This window comes from Aulostomus chinensis, chromosome 2, assembly GCF_037954235.1.
Source record: "Aulostomus chinensis isolate RoL2024-O1b breed Wild chromosome 2, RoL_Achi_v1.0, whole genome shotgun sequence".
Classification (NCBI taxonomy): Eukaryota; Metazoa; Chordata; class Actinopteri; order Syngnathiformes; family Aulostomidae; genus Aulostomus; species Aulostomus chinensis.
This window is the reverse complement of record NC_141321.1, coordinates 13,504,009-13,517,678: the sequence shown is the minus strand read 5'-3', so window position 1 is coordinate 13,517,678 and position 13,670 is coordinate 13,504,009. Positions and strand designations below refer to the sequence as shown.

The 13,670-nt window shown below is 44.8% G+C and overlaps 1 protein-coding gene across 2 annotated transcripts in view; it reads right to left on the bottom strand.

The window, feature by feature from the left end:
* Positions 1 to 1,394: 1,394 nt before the first annotated feature.
* Positions 1,395 to 13,670, bottom strand: part of gch1 (GTP cyclohydrolase 1) — a 16,700-nt gene continuing 4,424 nt past the window's right edge. Inside the window, exons 2-7 of one of the 2 annotated variants that reach the window (XM_086179751.1) lie at positions 8,784 to 8,893; positions 4,463 to 4,518; positions 2,457 to 2,488; positions 2,270 to 2,354; positions 1,513 to 1,685; positions 1,395 to 1,472 (exon numbers count right to left, since the gene is read on the bottom strand). In XM_086179751.1, the coding sequence (XP_086035877.1) occupies positions 1,559 to 1,685; positions 2,270 to 2,354; positions 2,457 to 2,488; positions 4,463 to 4,518; positions 8,784 to 8,893 (410 nt within the window). In that variant the 3' untranslated portion in view covers positions 1,395 to 1,472; positions 1,513 to 1,558. Of the gene's footprint in view, positions 1,686 to 2,269; positions 2,355 to 2,456; positions 2,489 to 4,462; positions 4,519 to 8,783; positions 8,894 to 13,670 lie in introns of both variants that reach the window. The other variant, XM_086179742.1, reaches the window with a different exon arrangement.

Genomic DNA, 13,670 nt, shown 5'->3' with positions numbered 1-13,670 from the left:
ACCAAGGTCTTTTCTCCCCTCTTATTTGTGACTCCAGGATGCTGAAAGAACCAGGCACGTATATATAGCTTGAAGCTAATGGAGGCTGATGGCTATCAATGGCAAAAATACAAAAAAGAGTTCATTTACATAATCTCAAATGCACTGTCCAGTATAATCCACGTCCTCTGTATCCAGCCGTACACTCAGTAATCCACAAACACCTGAGCTAAAACCAAAGTCACATCTCTGCTTCAGGGCTAAGCCCAAGCAGCTCAGTCGAGCTCCTCGGTGCTTGTTCAGGGTTGCCTTGAACTGAAAGAAGCTTTTAACTCAGATCAAAGTCGGCACTAAGAACCGGCTGGATAAGGGACACAGAGGTGGATTATACCTCGTCGTGGATTAGGTTAGTTTGACTTTTGTCAGTTTTGCTGTTGTTAGCTTCAACCTAAATATGTGTGGCTGGTTCTTTGTTCTGGAGTCAAAAGTCAAGTCGTCTTCGTCTTCGTCTTCGTCTTCGTCTTCGTCTTCGTCGTCCTCCGCTTCATCCGGTGGGTCCGGGTCGCGGGGGCAGCAGTCTCAGCAAGGAAGCCCAGACTGCCCTCTCCCCAGCCACTTCAACCAGCTCTTCCAGGAGGATCCCGAGGCGTTCCCAGGCCAGCCGAGAGATATAATCCCTCCACCGTGTCCTGTGTCGGCCTCGGGGCCTCCTCCCAGTTGGACTTGCCTGGAAAACCTCCAGAGGGAGGCACCCAGGAGGCATCCTCACCAGATGCCCGAACCACCTCAACTGGCTCCTCTCGACATGGAGGAGCAGCAGCTCTACTCTGAGCACCTCCCGAATGACTGAGCTTCTCACCCTGTCTCAAAGGGAGAGCCCAGCCTCCCTGAGGAGGAACTCATTTAGGCTGTTTGTATTCATGATCTTGTTCTTTCGGTCATTACCCAAAGCTCATGACCATAGGGGAGGGCTGGAACGTAGATTGACCGGTAAATCGAGAGCCTCGCCTTTTGGCTAAGCTCCCTCTTCACCACAACAGACTGGTTTAGCAACCGCAAGTCAAGTCATGCAGGAGCAAAAACCTCTTTGTGAGCTCGAGACAACTGTTTGTAAGTGCTTGAAAAGCAAAACATACTTTTTGGCTGAAGTATCACTTGAAACACACCGTTCCTGCTGGCTTCTCTCCATCTCTAAATTCAAAGAATCACAAGTCTGTCAGACATGAATAATCAGTGATTACTCGCAGCTGATGTTGAATTCACCAGTGTGCAAAAACACACACACACACACACACACACACACATACACACACACGGACAAAAGGCTAAAGTCTGCCCTGTCAACGGCCTCTCACCAGCACTCACCACTTCACCTTATCTGATGATTCAAATGAACTGAACCTTTGCTGAGATGGAAAACACAGACACACATGCACACACACACACGCACGCACAGACACAGACACACACACACACACACACACACACACACACACACACACACACACACACACACACACACACACACACACATAGGGAACCCCTGGCAACAAGAGGAAGAGGAGGAGCTCCACCCTCCTCAGCTCCTGATCAATGACAGAAACTCATCGCGGGTTTTGGGATCTTCCCTGAAAACTCCCAACATGGTGCTGGTGATGGTCTTACTGTTCATCTTCTGAACGCCGCGCATCACCATACACATGTGACTGCAGACAGGAAGTGACATGAAAGGCAAAACAATTAGCATGGTAGAGCAGAGACATTGGAAATTAATAAAGGAATGATTAAGAAACAGAAAGATGTGACAAAAGAGGAAGGACGGTTAAATTATATTAAAGTTCAATAACTTAAAAATGAAAGGCAGGAAGGATTACGTGAAGGGATGGAAAACAGAGAAAACGGTGATGAACATAAAAGTGGAATAGATAGAAAGGGTGAAGAGGGAGATGGAATAAGAAAGATTATATTTGTGTAAGAAAATGTAGATAAAAGAAACTGAATGACAAAGAAGTGGCAGGAATGCATGAAACGTAGGAGGTTCAATGGAAGAGAGAAGAAGTGGTAGAGCTTAAATGAAGGCATACAAAGAAAGAAGCCAAGAGCAGATGTAACAAAGGAAAAGAAGCGATGGAAAGCAACGTCAGAGAAAGAAGTCATTTCATAAAATAATAGAAACAACGGAAGGAAAACAAGGTGATATTTCAGTCAAAGCAAAGGATGCAAGCTGCAAAAAAATGGGAGGACAGGAATATTAATATTTCAGTCAGTTGTGTTTTGCTCATGGACGTACGTTGCTTCAATGATGACGCCGACCCCGGTGGGCTGCAGCGCCTCGGTGATGGCCACTGCGATTTGTTTGGTCAACCTCTCCTGAACTGTGGACGAGCGAAAACAAACACTGACAAGGGTTCAACACTGAACTCTGGACAGGAGTAAATAAAGATCAGCGAGTTTGAGAGCAGGCGTGTCCCGGGTACCTTGTAGTCTGCGGCTGTAGATTTCGACGATCCTGAGTTCAGAGGAGAGAGAAAACTTTAAAAAGGTCCATATTTTCCACATTCAAAAGGTTTTCAGTGGGTCTGACTGTGAAATCACTGACTTCTACAAGAGTCTAGAGATTCTCAGAGGCACTGAGGTGAAGTCTGCAGGAGGCTGATGGGGTCACTGTGAGATTCTCTGATGGTGTGTGTCGTTCAAACGTCAGTCCGATCCCAAAATAAACACAGAATCAAAAAAACGTGCTTTCTACGCTGTTATTTCATCTGACGAGGTCAAAGAATAAAAATGGATGAATCCGCAGGAACGAGCGGGTCTCCCCCTTTGACCTGCTGCTCTTCTCTTTGCGTAAACCTCTTTGGACATCTAAGACCTGATCCGCCTCCAGGAAAATGTCATGAGCTGTATCGTAGGGACAGAAAAAAATACTCCAAACTAAAAAAAGAACAGCCGGGTGGCATTTTTGAGAAGCTTTTACAGTGATCAATGTTCGCAAACTAGACACTGTGGTTTGTAACGTCTCACTATTGTTGGACACAGAACTGATGTGAGGTAGGAGAAAAACTAAAGCTGAGCACAACAAAACTGCTGTATTCATCACTCACTGGCACATGAACGTGTCTTCGCACAAAACAGAGTTTAAAGAGTGAGCGAGCAGTTTTCAGAACATGTCGTGAATGAGGCCCAACATCAGCAGCAGGAGGAACTTTACTCTTAGCAGCTGAAGGAGTTTTGCGACGAGGGTTGTCGCTACTGACAGAGAGCTCTCATTTTTGGCTAAAAGTTGTTGTTTTTCCTGTTTTCGCGGTCTGTCTCTGCAGGTAGATGAAGGGCAGAGAGTGCAGTGGTGATGACTGTCTCATTGCGACATCACGTTGGAGTTCATTAATCGAGCGAACGTTCAACATGAAACCTGGGTGCGATTGCACGCTCCTCAGCTGGCTCATGTTCTCCCTGCCATCAAACTGAGGGGCGGGACTTCCAAAACCATGGTATACTGGGGCATGACATTTAAATGAGGGTTGTTTTCAAGTGCTGCATTTATCAATCAGTGAGGTACGACAGGTTTAATGACTCACACATCCATGCCGCTGCTACGCTCACACTGGCTTCAACGCTGGACTGATCGACGGCGGCTGTTGTGATGGGATGCCTGTGATATTTTAATATCAAAGTCTGAACCAGACTCTGAACTCCCAATTTGATCTCGCAGCTCTTTTGAATGATAGCTACACTATTAGATTACCAACTAAACCAAATCCTCCTTGAATATGAACCACATTTGCTGCCAGTTTCAGGCGTCTGAAACAGTGTCTGCTGAACCAAACCTGGACGTTATCCGCTGTCGAACAAACACTTTCTGCGAGCAAACACTATTTTCAGAAAGTGGAGGTGCTTAATGCAAAGGTCTTTGTTGAAAGATCATGGAAACACTTTCTTTACTATTTTCCTCCAAAACAAAATTGCTTGTCTGAACCTTCAATCTGTGCAATCATCTGTGTCTCTTCTGTCTGGAGACGTTCCTGCGTCACCAGGCCTCAGGTTTTAATTTGGTGGAGACATTAATCTCCTTACAGGAACCCATGTTCCTCCGCCTGCTACCGGTGGAGACTCAGCATCCCAAAGGTTGTCTCTTAGAAACTAACTAGAAGCTACATTGTGCTAGCTGCATGTGTGTGTATGCCTGTGAGTGCGTGCGTGTGTGTTTGTGTGTGTGTGTGTGGGTGTGTTTGTGTGTTAGCGTGTGCAGCAGTCAGTTTGTAAGTGGTGTTAGTGCGATAAGTCTTAAGGTATTGGGGTCAGTTGGATCAGATTCTACACTAGTACACACACAAATACACCTTTTAGTAATCAGCTTAAACACACACATCTTAGATGATCAATTAAACACTCCCCAGGACACACACACACACACACACACACACACACACACACACACACACACACACACACACACAAATTTAGACTGTCGTGTAAATATCCTCACCTGGCCAGCTTGCTGAGGCCCAGGACTCTCTTGTTTGGGAGATAACCGATGTGAACCTGCACAAAATAAACAAATATTTTCAACATTATAATCATCACGAACAGTCGCCGAGAGGGTTTGTGAGAGTGATCTTGAACGCAAATTTTTAAAAATTGATTCAAAAAATACTTCAAGTCGAATAAGGAATGTAAAAGTCTGATGATGCGTAAACGTAAGACGCTGTTGAAACCATAACATACACACATACCGCACATCTCATTGTTCTGGCTGCCACAGAGAACTGCTCCGAGTTTAGGGTTGGTGCTTTCAAATACGCCAGAGAGTTTCAGATCACATATTCCTCCCCAGAAGCGCACCTAGCTTGTCTGAGAGTTAAAGTAGGATAAATTATAAAGAAAATCCATCAAGTCTTATAGGAGATATGTAAGATACTTTGAAAGTAAGTAATCCAATATGGCTGCCACAGGAAGTTAACAACAGTGACTGGACAGATTGAAACTATATTAAAATTAAGAGAAACATCTCTAGAGTCACAGTGCTGACACAACCACAAGCAGAACGAGTTGTCTAAGCGCAAAAACCTTGCTGGTTAGTTCTAGTAACATTTAGAGAGGGTGGAGCTTCAATAAGTTACTCTAATATTCAGAGAGGGAGGGGCTTAAATAAGTCCAGGAAACTATAGCAAGAACATGGTGGGCTCAGTAGAAGGAGACCAACCTCCTACACAGCTTCTACGCACCGGATCTTTAAAAGATAAAACGTGCTTTTCTGAGAATGCGGGTATTCTTTTTACACAAAAGGACGACAACAAATAGTGGAGATGAGAGAAGAGCAGGTGGAGAAACTAGAGAGGAGAGAGGAAGAGCAGGAGCTATCAGCTGGAGAATCACTGCTGTGGATGGCTGGAGGCTCTAATTCTCTAGCGCGCGCACACACACACACACACACACACACACACACACACACACACACACACACACACACACACACACACACACGCGCGCGCTCCACTGAAATGTCAGACACAATTTGTTGACAAGACGAGAGAAAGGGCAGCGGCAACAAGCGTGCAAAGATCTTGATTCTCCCTTTTTCTTCCATTTCTTTTCCTTTCCTCCGTTTCTGCTGCAGCCGCCTGATAAATTGACATCAAACAGACCAAGTGTGACGGCTGTATCTTCTCTTATCTGCTGTTCATATTTACTGGCACATGTTGCGAGGGATGAGAGAGAAAAAAAAAAGACTTAAAAATAACTCCTCAATTAAATTTAACTTAGAGGAAAATCATCTAAGTGACATTTTTGCCGTTTATTTTCCCAAATAAGTCAACTGAGAACCAGCTGTCGTTGTCAGTGACAACCTGGTGGAGTTTCTCCTCCTACATTGACAGGTAATCTACATTACACACAGCACACACATATTATCACCTTTTAATTTAAACTGTTGAACTTGGATGGAATCAGTTGTTTATTTATGCTTTAGCTGCGTTTCCTCCTCACAGACACACACAGGACGCATCGCTGCCACGCTGACCAGAGAGAGGCAGCGCACAGAGAAGTTCTATGCTTCAGAAGTTGAAGGGAGGATGAACAAACACAGAGAATGATCTTCATGTCAGTCACAAAATGAAGAGATGTTTATTTCAGTGCCATTGGCAATAAATTACCCCCCTCCCCCCCCCAGACCTGAGTACTGTGGGTTATGTTGTGTGATTCATATTCCCCTCCCTGTGTTAAGTTCCTTCAAACGGTTTTCACAAACACGCAGGAAATGAGGTCAGTCACAAAACGAGCTCGGTCCACACCTCCCTGGTGCTGACTCTGAGTGCACCTCCTTAGTAGACAGCAGTTTTAGCGCTGAAAAGAGGGAGATTGTGGCTCTGGGTGCTGCTCTTAGAGGTGAACTTCAGAGAATTATCACTGCACTTCACCTCACCTTCAGTTACGTGCTTTGACATCTTTTAGCTCATTGCTATGATTTTCCATCCATCCATCCATTGTCGTCCGCTTATCTTGTTAAGGGGGGGTGGAGCCTATCCCAGCACCTTTCAGGTGAGAGGCGGGGTTCACCCTGGACAGGTCACCAGTCCATCACAGGACCAACACATAGAGACAGACAACCATTCACACTCACAGTCACACCTACAGTCAATTTAGAGTATCAATCAGCCTCGTCCCCTCTTGATGTCTTTGGACTGTGGGAGGAAGCTGGAGTACCAGAGAGAACCCACACAGGAACAGGGAGAACATGCAGACTCACACAGAGAGATCCTGTGCTGGAGCTGGGACTGGAACCTGGAACCTTCTTGCTGTGAGGCCACAGTGCTGACCACTGCACCACCGTGCTGCCCTGCTGTGCTTTTACGACCAGTAAATTTATGTTTAAAGTCTTTCTCAGCAGCCCTGGTTGTGATTTCATGGACAGGATTTCAAGGCTTGGTTATAAAGTAAAGGCTTGCAGTTCAGAGCGGTGGGGATTGTGGCGCTGCTTTTTGAGGGTGATGTTGTCTTGATGGCATCGGTGTGGGACCTTCAGCTCTCACTGGATCAGTCAACAGGAGAGTGTGAAGCTGCTAGAATGAGGACCAGCACATCAGAATCTGAGGTTCTCTCTCATGGTCCTCAGCTGGAACAAGGTGGCTTGGTGACTTCAGGTAGGGAATGAGTCCTTACCCCAGGTGAAGGAGTTGAAGTATCTCTGGGTTTGTTCCTGCGTGAAGGAGCGTGTTTGTGTGGTGTTGCTGCAGTTGCTGTTCTAGCATTTGCTGCTGTGCCTTGTCTCCTGTATGCTAAGTCTGTTAGCCTGTGCTTTTGACTGTTGTGTCTTTATGTAATTTTCGTTGAACACTGGCCACAGAAAACTAGTATCTCATCTTAAGAGGCCAAACATGAAACCAAATGACTGATGGGTTTTTTTGCATTTCGTTTCCTCTCCTGATGCTCTCTGAGCAGCTGATGTGGCTGCGGCGTGCTGCTCATAAGTGACAATAACTGACAGCCTGCAATAAACTCCTGACATCCAAACAGTTTATCAAGCAGCCAGCGGCTACCAGCACGCCATCGGGCCAACAATGGAGGAGAAGGAGGCGTGTCTCTCTCCCTCTAATGACTCACTGAGAGACAGCCAGATGAGAGGCAACGCTGCCGCGACTGCTGCTGAGGATGACAAGGGGAGGGGGGAGGTTTAGGGACACAAACAACCACCTGATGGCTCACACACACACACACACACACACACACACACACACACACACACACACACACACACACACACACTAGTAGGACGCGTGGTAAGTGTGTGATTCAGAGCCCATTTGCAGCGGTGGAAAAGGATCAGCTGCCAGCCTCTATTGTCTTAAATGACATGCACCTGCAGGCCAAAGTGGAGGGATAAAAAGAAAGGAAGAAAGGAAGAAAGAAAAGTGGCCTATCAGTGTTTGGAGGAAAGTAATGATGTCAAAGGCACTTGCTGGGGGGAGCTAAAAGAAAAAGCAGGATACATGGATCTCAGCTAATGAGATTGTTTCTCTTGCTCTTTGTTTTGTTAAAACAGATGAACATTGTAGAGGAACAGCTCTCGTGATGAACACGGTTGGTGTTTGTGGAAAGCGTTCGTTCACATTGACATGATGTGTATTTCATAAGATTTATGTGTCAAAAACGGCAGATGCTAACAAGTGGCTAATCAAGACTACATAGAAGTGTGGTGGAGTTGTGGTGACATCATGGATCTTCGGTACTTCATTCATAGAGCAATGATGCAGCTCTGCTTGAACGGTCCGCCATCACTCAACGGCCACTAGAGGGCATCCGTTCAGTAGCTGCTCATCACACTTTTAGTGGGAGTGCACACAACAACTTTTTTGGACCTTTGTAAGGTTGTAAAACATTTTAACGGGTAGTGGTCAAAGTAATGACCAGAGTGAAGTAGAAAATAACACGAGGTCAACAAAATGCAAAAAAAAGGAAAAAGAACAAGTGAATGAGACCAACAAGACCATGTTACTTCAATCGCTCCACCAGCTCTCTGCAAAATGTCGGACCCACGCTGAGCTCATGTCATCATCTGCCATCTGCATGCTTACAATTAAGATATCAGTTCCCTGTCATTATTTCCATGTTTTAAAAATCAGCTGAGATTCAAAGTCCTCCAGCGAGCACAGGGTTAGTTTTCAATGACCTCGTCTTGTTTGCTGTGAACAAATGTTCCTTGGTTTCCTGTCGCTGCCACACAGTAGCTCTTCTCCAGCTTCCTGAAGTATAGCTGAGCATCATGTTTAGGGTTTCTCTGGTATCAGCGTGTGCTCTCACGCATCACTCACCCTGCCGAAGATGGGCACCAGGTGATGTTCACACATGGAGAACATGTCGATGTCCTTGACGATCACCATCTCGTCGTGGTCTTCGTCGAAAATGGCATCATTCAGCACGTCTGTAAGATGAACAATAAAGTTAAACGCCACCGGGCCACCATCCTGTGTGTGTATAGTTATTTGGTTTATTATCCCCCCCTCCCACCCCCACCCCCACCCCACCCCCCATTTTCAATGCAGGTACCTGCACTGCACACATTTCCTCATTTAGGAGCTGGGTATTTGAAGTTGCGTTTGTTGCTTATTTCTGATGACCAAGACGATCTGATGTGATTTGATTCCATTGGTCCTCATCATCACTTTAGGTCTTTGTAACTTTAACGTGACACTTCTTTTCAAATATGTTCTTTCCCTTCTGCTTCACTTTTTTGGTGACTCCAGAATGCAGAGAGAATCAGCCACGTACATTTAGCTTGAAGCTAATGGTGACTGATGACTGACAACCAAAAAACTGTCCGAAAATATCAGTTTACAAACTCCTTACTGGTTGAGCTGGGAGATATGAGGAAATACATCCTTTTTAAAATCGAGAAAACCAATTTAATAATTTCTTTTCTATTTACTTTTTATCTTGTCACAGTGTAAATCTTTGCTTTACACAATTTGATGTTATTACACAGTGCTTTATGTTCGTGCACGTGGCAGTCTGAGGGCACTTTAGCATTAAAAATAGAGATGCCAAAACAACAAAATGACAAACTTGCTCCTCCATGAGGGTCCTCTTCTGCTGTGAGGCTATAGTTTGGTTTTGAAAACCTTTGACATGGAGCAGAAAACTGTAACAGTCATGTAGGGCACTCTTGTGACTGCTAAACTCTGAGTACCTCCACATGAATGAGAGCCACTAAAGACCAGCTAGGCTGTCCAAAGACAGACCCCAGACTCACACGTTACGAGCAGCTTTTGGTCATGAAACACCATCTGAAAAAGAATCAGGAGGGCGGAGGCACATAAGGGCTGATACCACAATCTGCATCTGCAAACAAACGGTCTGGAGTCTGGGAGTGTGGGGCCTCAGTAGAAGAGGAAGTACTCAGTTACCATGCTACAACAACGCATATATTTTGGTTTAAATATCTTTAAAAGGTAGGCTGCACGGTGGTGCAGTGGTCAGCACTGTCCCCTCACAGCAAGAAGGTTCCAGGTTCCAGTCCCGGCTCCATCACAGGATCTTTCTGTGTGAGTCTGCATGTTCTCCCTGTTCCTGTGTGGGTTCTCTCTGGTACTCCAGCTTCCTCCACAGTCCAAAGACATCAAGAGGGGACGAGGCTGATTGATTCTCTAAATTGACTGTAGGTGTGACTGTGAGTGTGAATGGTTGTCTGTCTCTATGTGTTGGTCCTGTGATGGACTGGTGACCTGTCCAGGGAGAACCCCGCCTCTCACCTGAAGGCTGTTGGGATAGGCTCCACCCCCCCGACCCTTAACAGGATAAGCGGTAGAAAATGGATGGATGGATGTGTAAAGATATTCAAATTCATAAATATATTTATATTTGTTTTAAGCTAACAACACAAAACCGTGAATGCAGCAGCATACGTCAACACTTTATATTTTGTTAAACTATTGAAATGTTTGTGGGCGGTAATTTCTGTTAGAATGAGAAAACTGCAGTCAAACACCTGGAGCGATCCCCGAACACAAAGACAGCCAGCATGTTATACATCCGCAAACAGCGAGGCCATGAATCAACACTGGCGACACGGCGTGGGAGAAACCAGATGACACGTCCAGTAGCTGGAGTCCCTAAACCGTTGTTACTTACAAGCATAAAGGCCTTTCAAGTGATGCACCAGCTGACTGAAGACAGAAATCATCAGCCAGTCATGATAAACATTAATGGGCACAGATGTTTTACCAAGACACACGAGTCAATCATGGTATATGCCGATGTTTATGGATGGATAAGCAGACCAGTGTGATCTAATCCAACATAAAATCTGCCATAACGAGCAAAAAATAAATCACTAAAAAAAAAAAAAACAAGAATGAAATACAAGAAAAAAAAATCAAATTGTCTTTCTGCATTCTGGAAGATGTGATGCAGGAGGCAAAAAAAACAAATTTGTGATTTGGTTGTAAATATTGAACTGTCTTTGTATTTCACGGTTTGCCCAGCAGGGCGCCACGTTATCTGAGTCAGTCATTCTTGGAGCCATATGCCCTATCTTTTATATTTACTTACTTTCAACTTATTTACCTCATTTCATAACTTATGGTAATTATATTATTATCATTTGCTCCACCAATTTCTTTTCGCACTCGTATTTCTGTAAATGTCATAGTTGCATTGAACAATTTTGCACCGGCGTACTCACACTTTTGTCATTCTAACGAACTATTTAATTAAGCAAATTGGTTGTTGAGGATTTGAGATATTTTAAGGTACTTTTTTGATATCCTGCTCTGTATGTCTCTGTGAGTGATTTGATTTGATTTGATGGTCAAGACACCAAACCAGTGACAGAGGGCGTCTGCTGGAGCTCTGTCTCACCTCTCTTTATCATCGACTTCTGTGTTTCTCTCTGACAGACACAGGCGTCTAATTATAGCTCTGCTTCCACACATGCCTTCCTGTTGCTGCTTTATTGCATTTTTTGGTTACCTGGAGTTCAATACACCGCTTTATCTGGTTGTGCCGACGCCGATGCCTCTCACCCATACCGTGACAGTTTTTAATTTCCTGACTGGCTATCTGTTAGAAAGAGGGAGGGGCAATGGGGAGAAAAGGTCACAGAACCAAGAGACAACAGACAGACTTGTTGCTTCCGCTGCTTTTTCAGGGAGTGGACGTGGACGTGGTGACAGGTAGCACATTCAAACACTCGCAGAGACTCTTTTTCACTGTGCGTGTTTGTCGGATATGACACGTTTTCAGTGATGGTGATAGGCGCCTTTCACCATCTCACAAACGTGAATTCAGATGAGAATGTGGCATCTACGGTTGAAGGCACCCAGAGCCAGATGAGAGGACACATACCCTTCTCACCTCTGCACTGCATCAGGGAGCTGGGATCCACAGAAACTGGCTGGCTGCTAGTTAGCTTAGCACAATGAATGGTAGTGGATGGGAAGTGTTAGCATACCTCCATCAAAGGTCGACAGAGATACTTTCATCCTAATATGGTCTTGCCTGCATGACTATAACTACGCAGTTGTTACATAAAATTACAAGACTGTAATTTAGAATCAGATAGTCGGAGCTGCTGTCCGGACTGGGTGCAGCGATCTACGTCACACTCAAAAAACAAAGTATTTGTTGAGGACTGAAAGAGAGACTGCTGCTAATCATGGCTGACTTTGTGAGAGACGGGGATTACGATTAGACAAACCGAGATCCTGATCCTGATCCTGAAATATTCCATGACTTTTGACTGAGGTAGGCTAACACTTCCCATCCGATACCATTGATTGTGCTAAGCTAACTATCACTCAGCTGGTTTCTGTGAGTGTCAGCTCCCCGACGCAGCACAGAGGAGGGAAGGGCAATATCCACCGATGAGTATAACCTAAATTAACAATCAAGACACCTGTTGAGGCTGGGACGAGCTCATCCATCGTCTTTAGAAAGGGTCAAGCTTTGAATGGAGCTGCTTCAATAACGACATCTGCTGCTGGACACATTCAACCTTACTGGTTAACCAAAATGCACTCCGTAATAAAGTGGTAATCCTGTTTTCAGAGTTTTTTAATCAACAGTAGAGACCAACATTTGTAGCTGCTATCACCAAGTTAATGACCTGCGGATACACGAACAATCGAGTCTGACTCATAACCTCTTCTCTCCTCCTCAATAAGATTGTTTGCTGGAGTTTGTTGGACTTGATTTCACGGATACTTAATAGTCAGAGAAGGTGACAACAAGACCACGTTAACCAAGACATATATGTTTTACAACACAAAACACGACCCTTCTTATCCCAGCTTCATTCACCATGAATTAAGTAAATTAAAGAAAATGATAACTGCATCACAGACACCCTTCAGGAGAGTGTGATCAGCTGGTGGGGGCTGGCCGCTCCAGCCATGACAGGGGGGAGGACACATATCAATTAATGACAGCTTAATTAATGTCGCCTTGTGAGCAAACAGCTGGCGTATGTCGTCGTAACCCCGAGCCCCGATTAGTGACTCACTCCTGTACATGTTGTTGATGTCACATTTTCCCATCCTGACATCCCCGGGTGTTCACCACGACTCTGGGAACATTACGTCTCTCTGTAGTTACATTTCCTGACTCAATCTGAAGAGCTCTTCTGGCAGCAAACGTCACGTTCTTCTAGCTCTTGATTCCTGTCTTACCGTACTAACGGCTGCTGAATAAAATCAACACGTATTTCCAAAAAAGGCCCCCCCCCCCCCATACAAACTACGAAAACAAGGTTTTCTTTTAAATTAAATTGTTTTGTTTTAAATTAAATGCAGCAGGTAAAGAAAAAAAAAAAAAAAAAACATCAGGTGATGTACCGAAGAAACCTCCATCCCAATTTACAGCCTTCTATTTCCTTTTAATCAGCTTCAGCAATGACCGGGTCTCATTTTGGGTCTGTCTTCAAATGAACCTGGTTTAGATGATAACATCTGAACTGCTTGCTTGCAACATACCTGATGGTCTGGCCACTTTAGTTTCTCACCTCCTGACTTGTTTCACAATGTGGTCCATTTGGTGTGACAGCGTTTGGAAATTATTCAGCACGTTCAAGTTACCTGAGGGCTAACCAAAGGTGGCTGCTGCTTTGTAACTTCTCAAGGTTCGTACAGTAAAAATGGAAATCAACCGTTTTGTGACCCCCGCAAAATGACTCGTTTCACACACAGAATTCAAATATTTGTCCG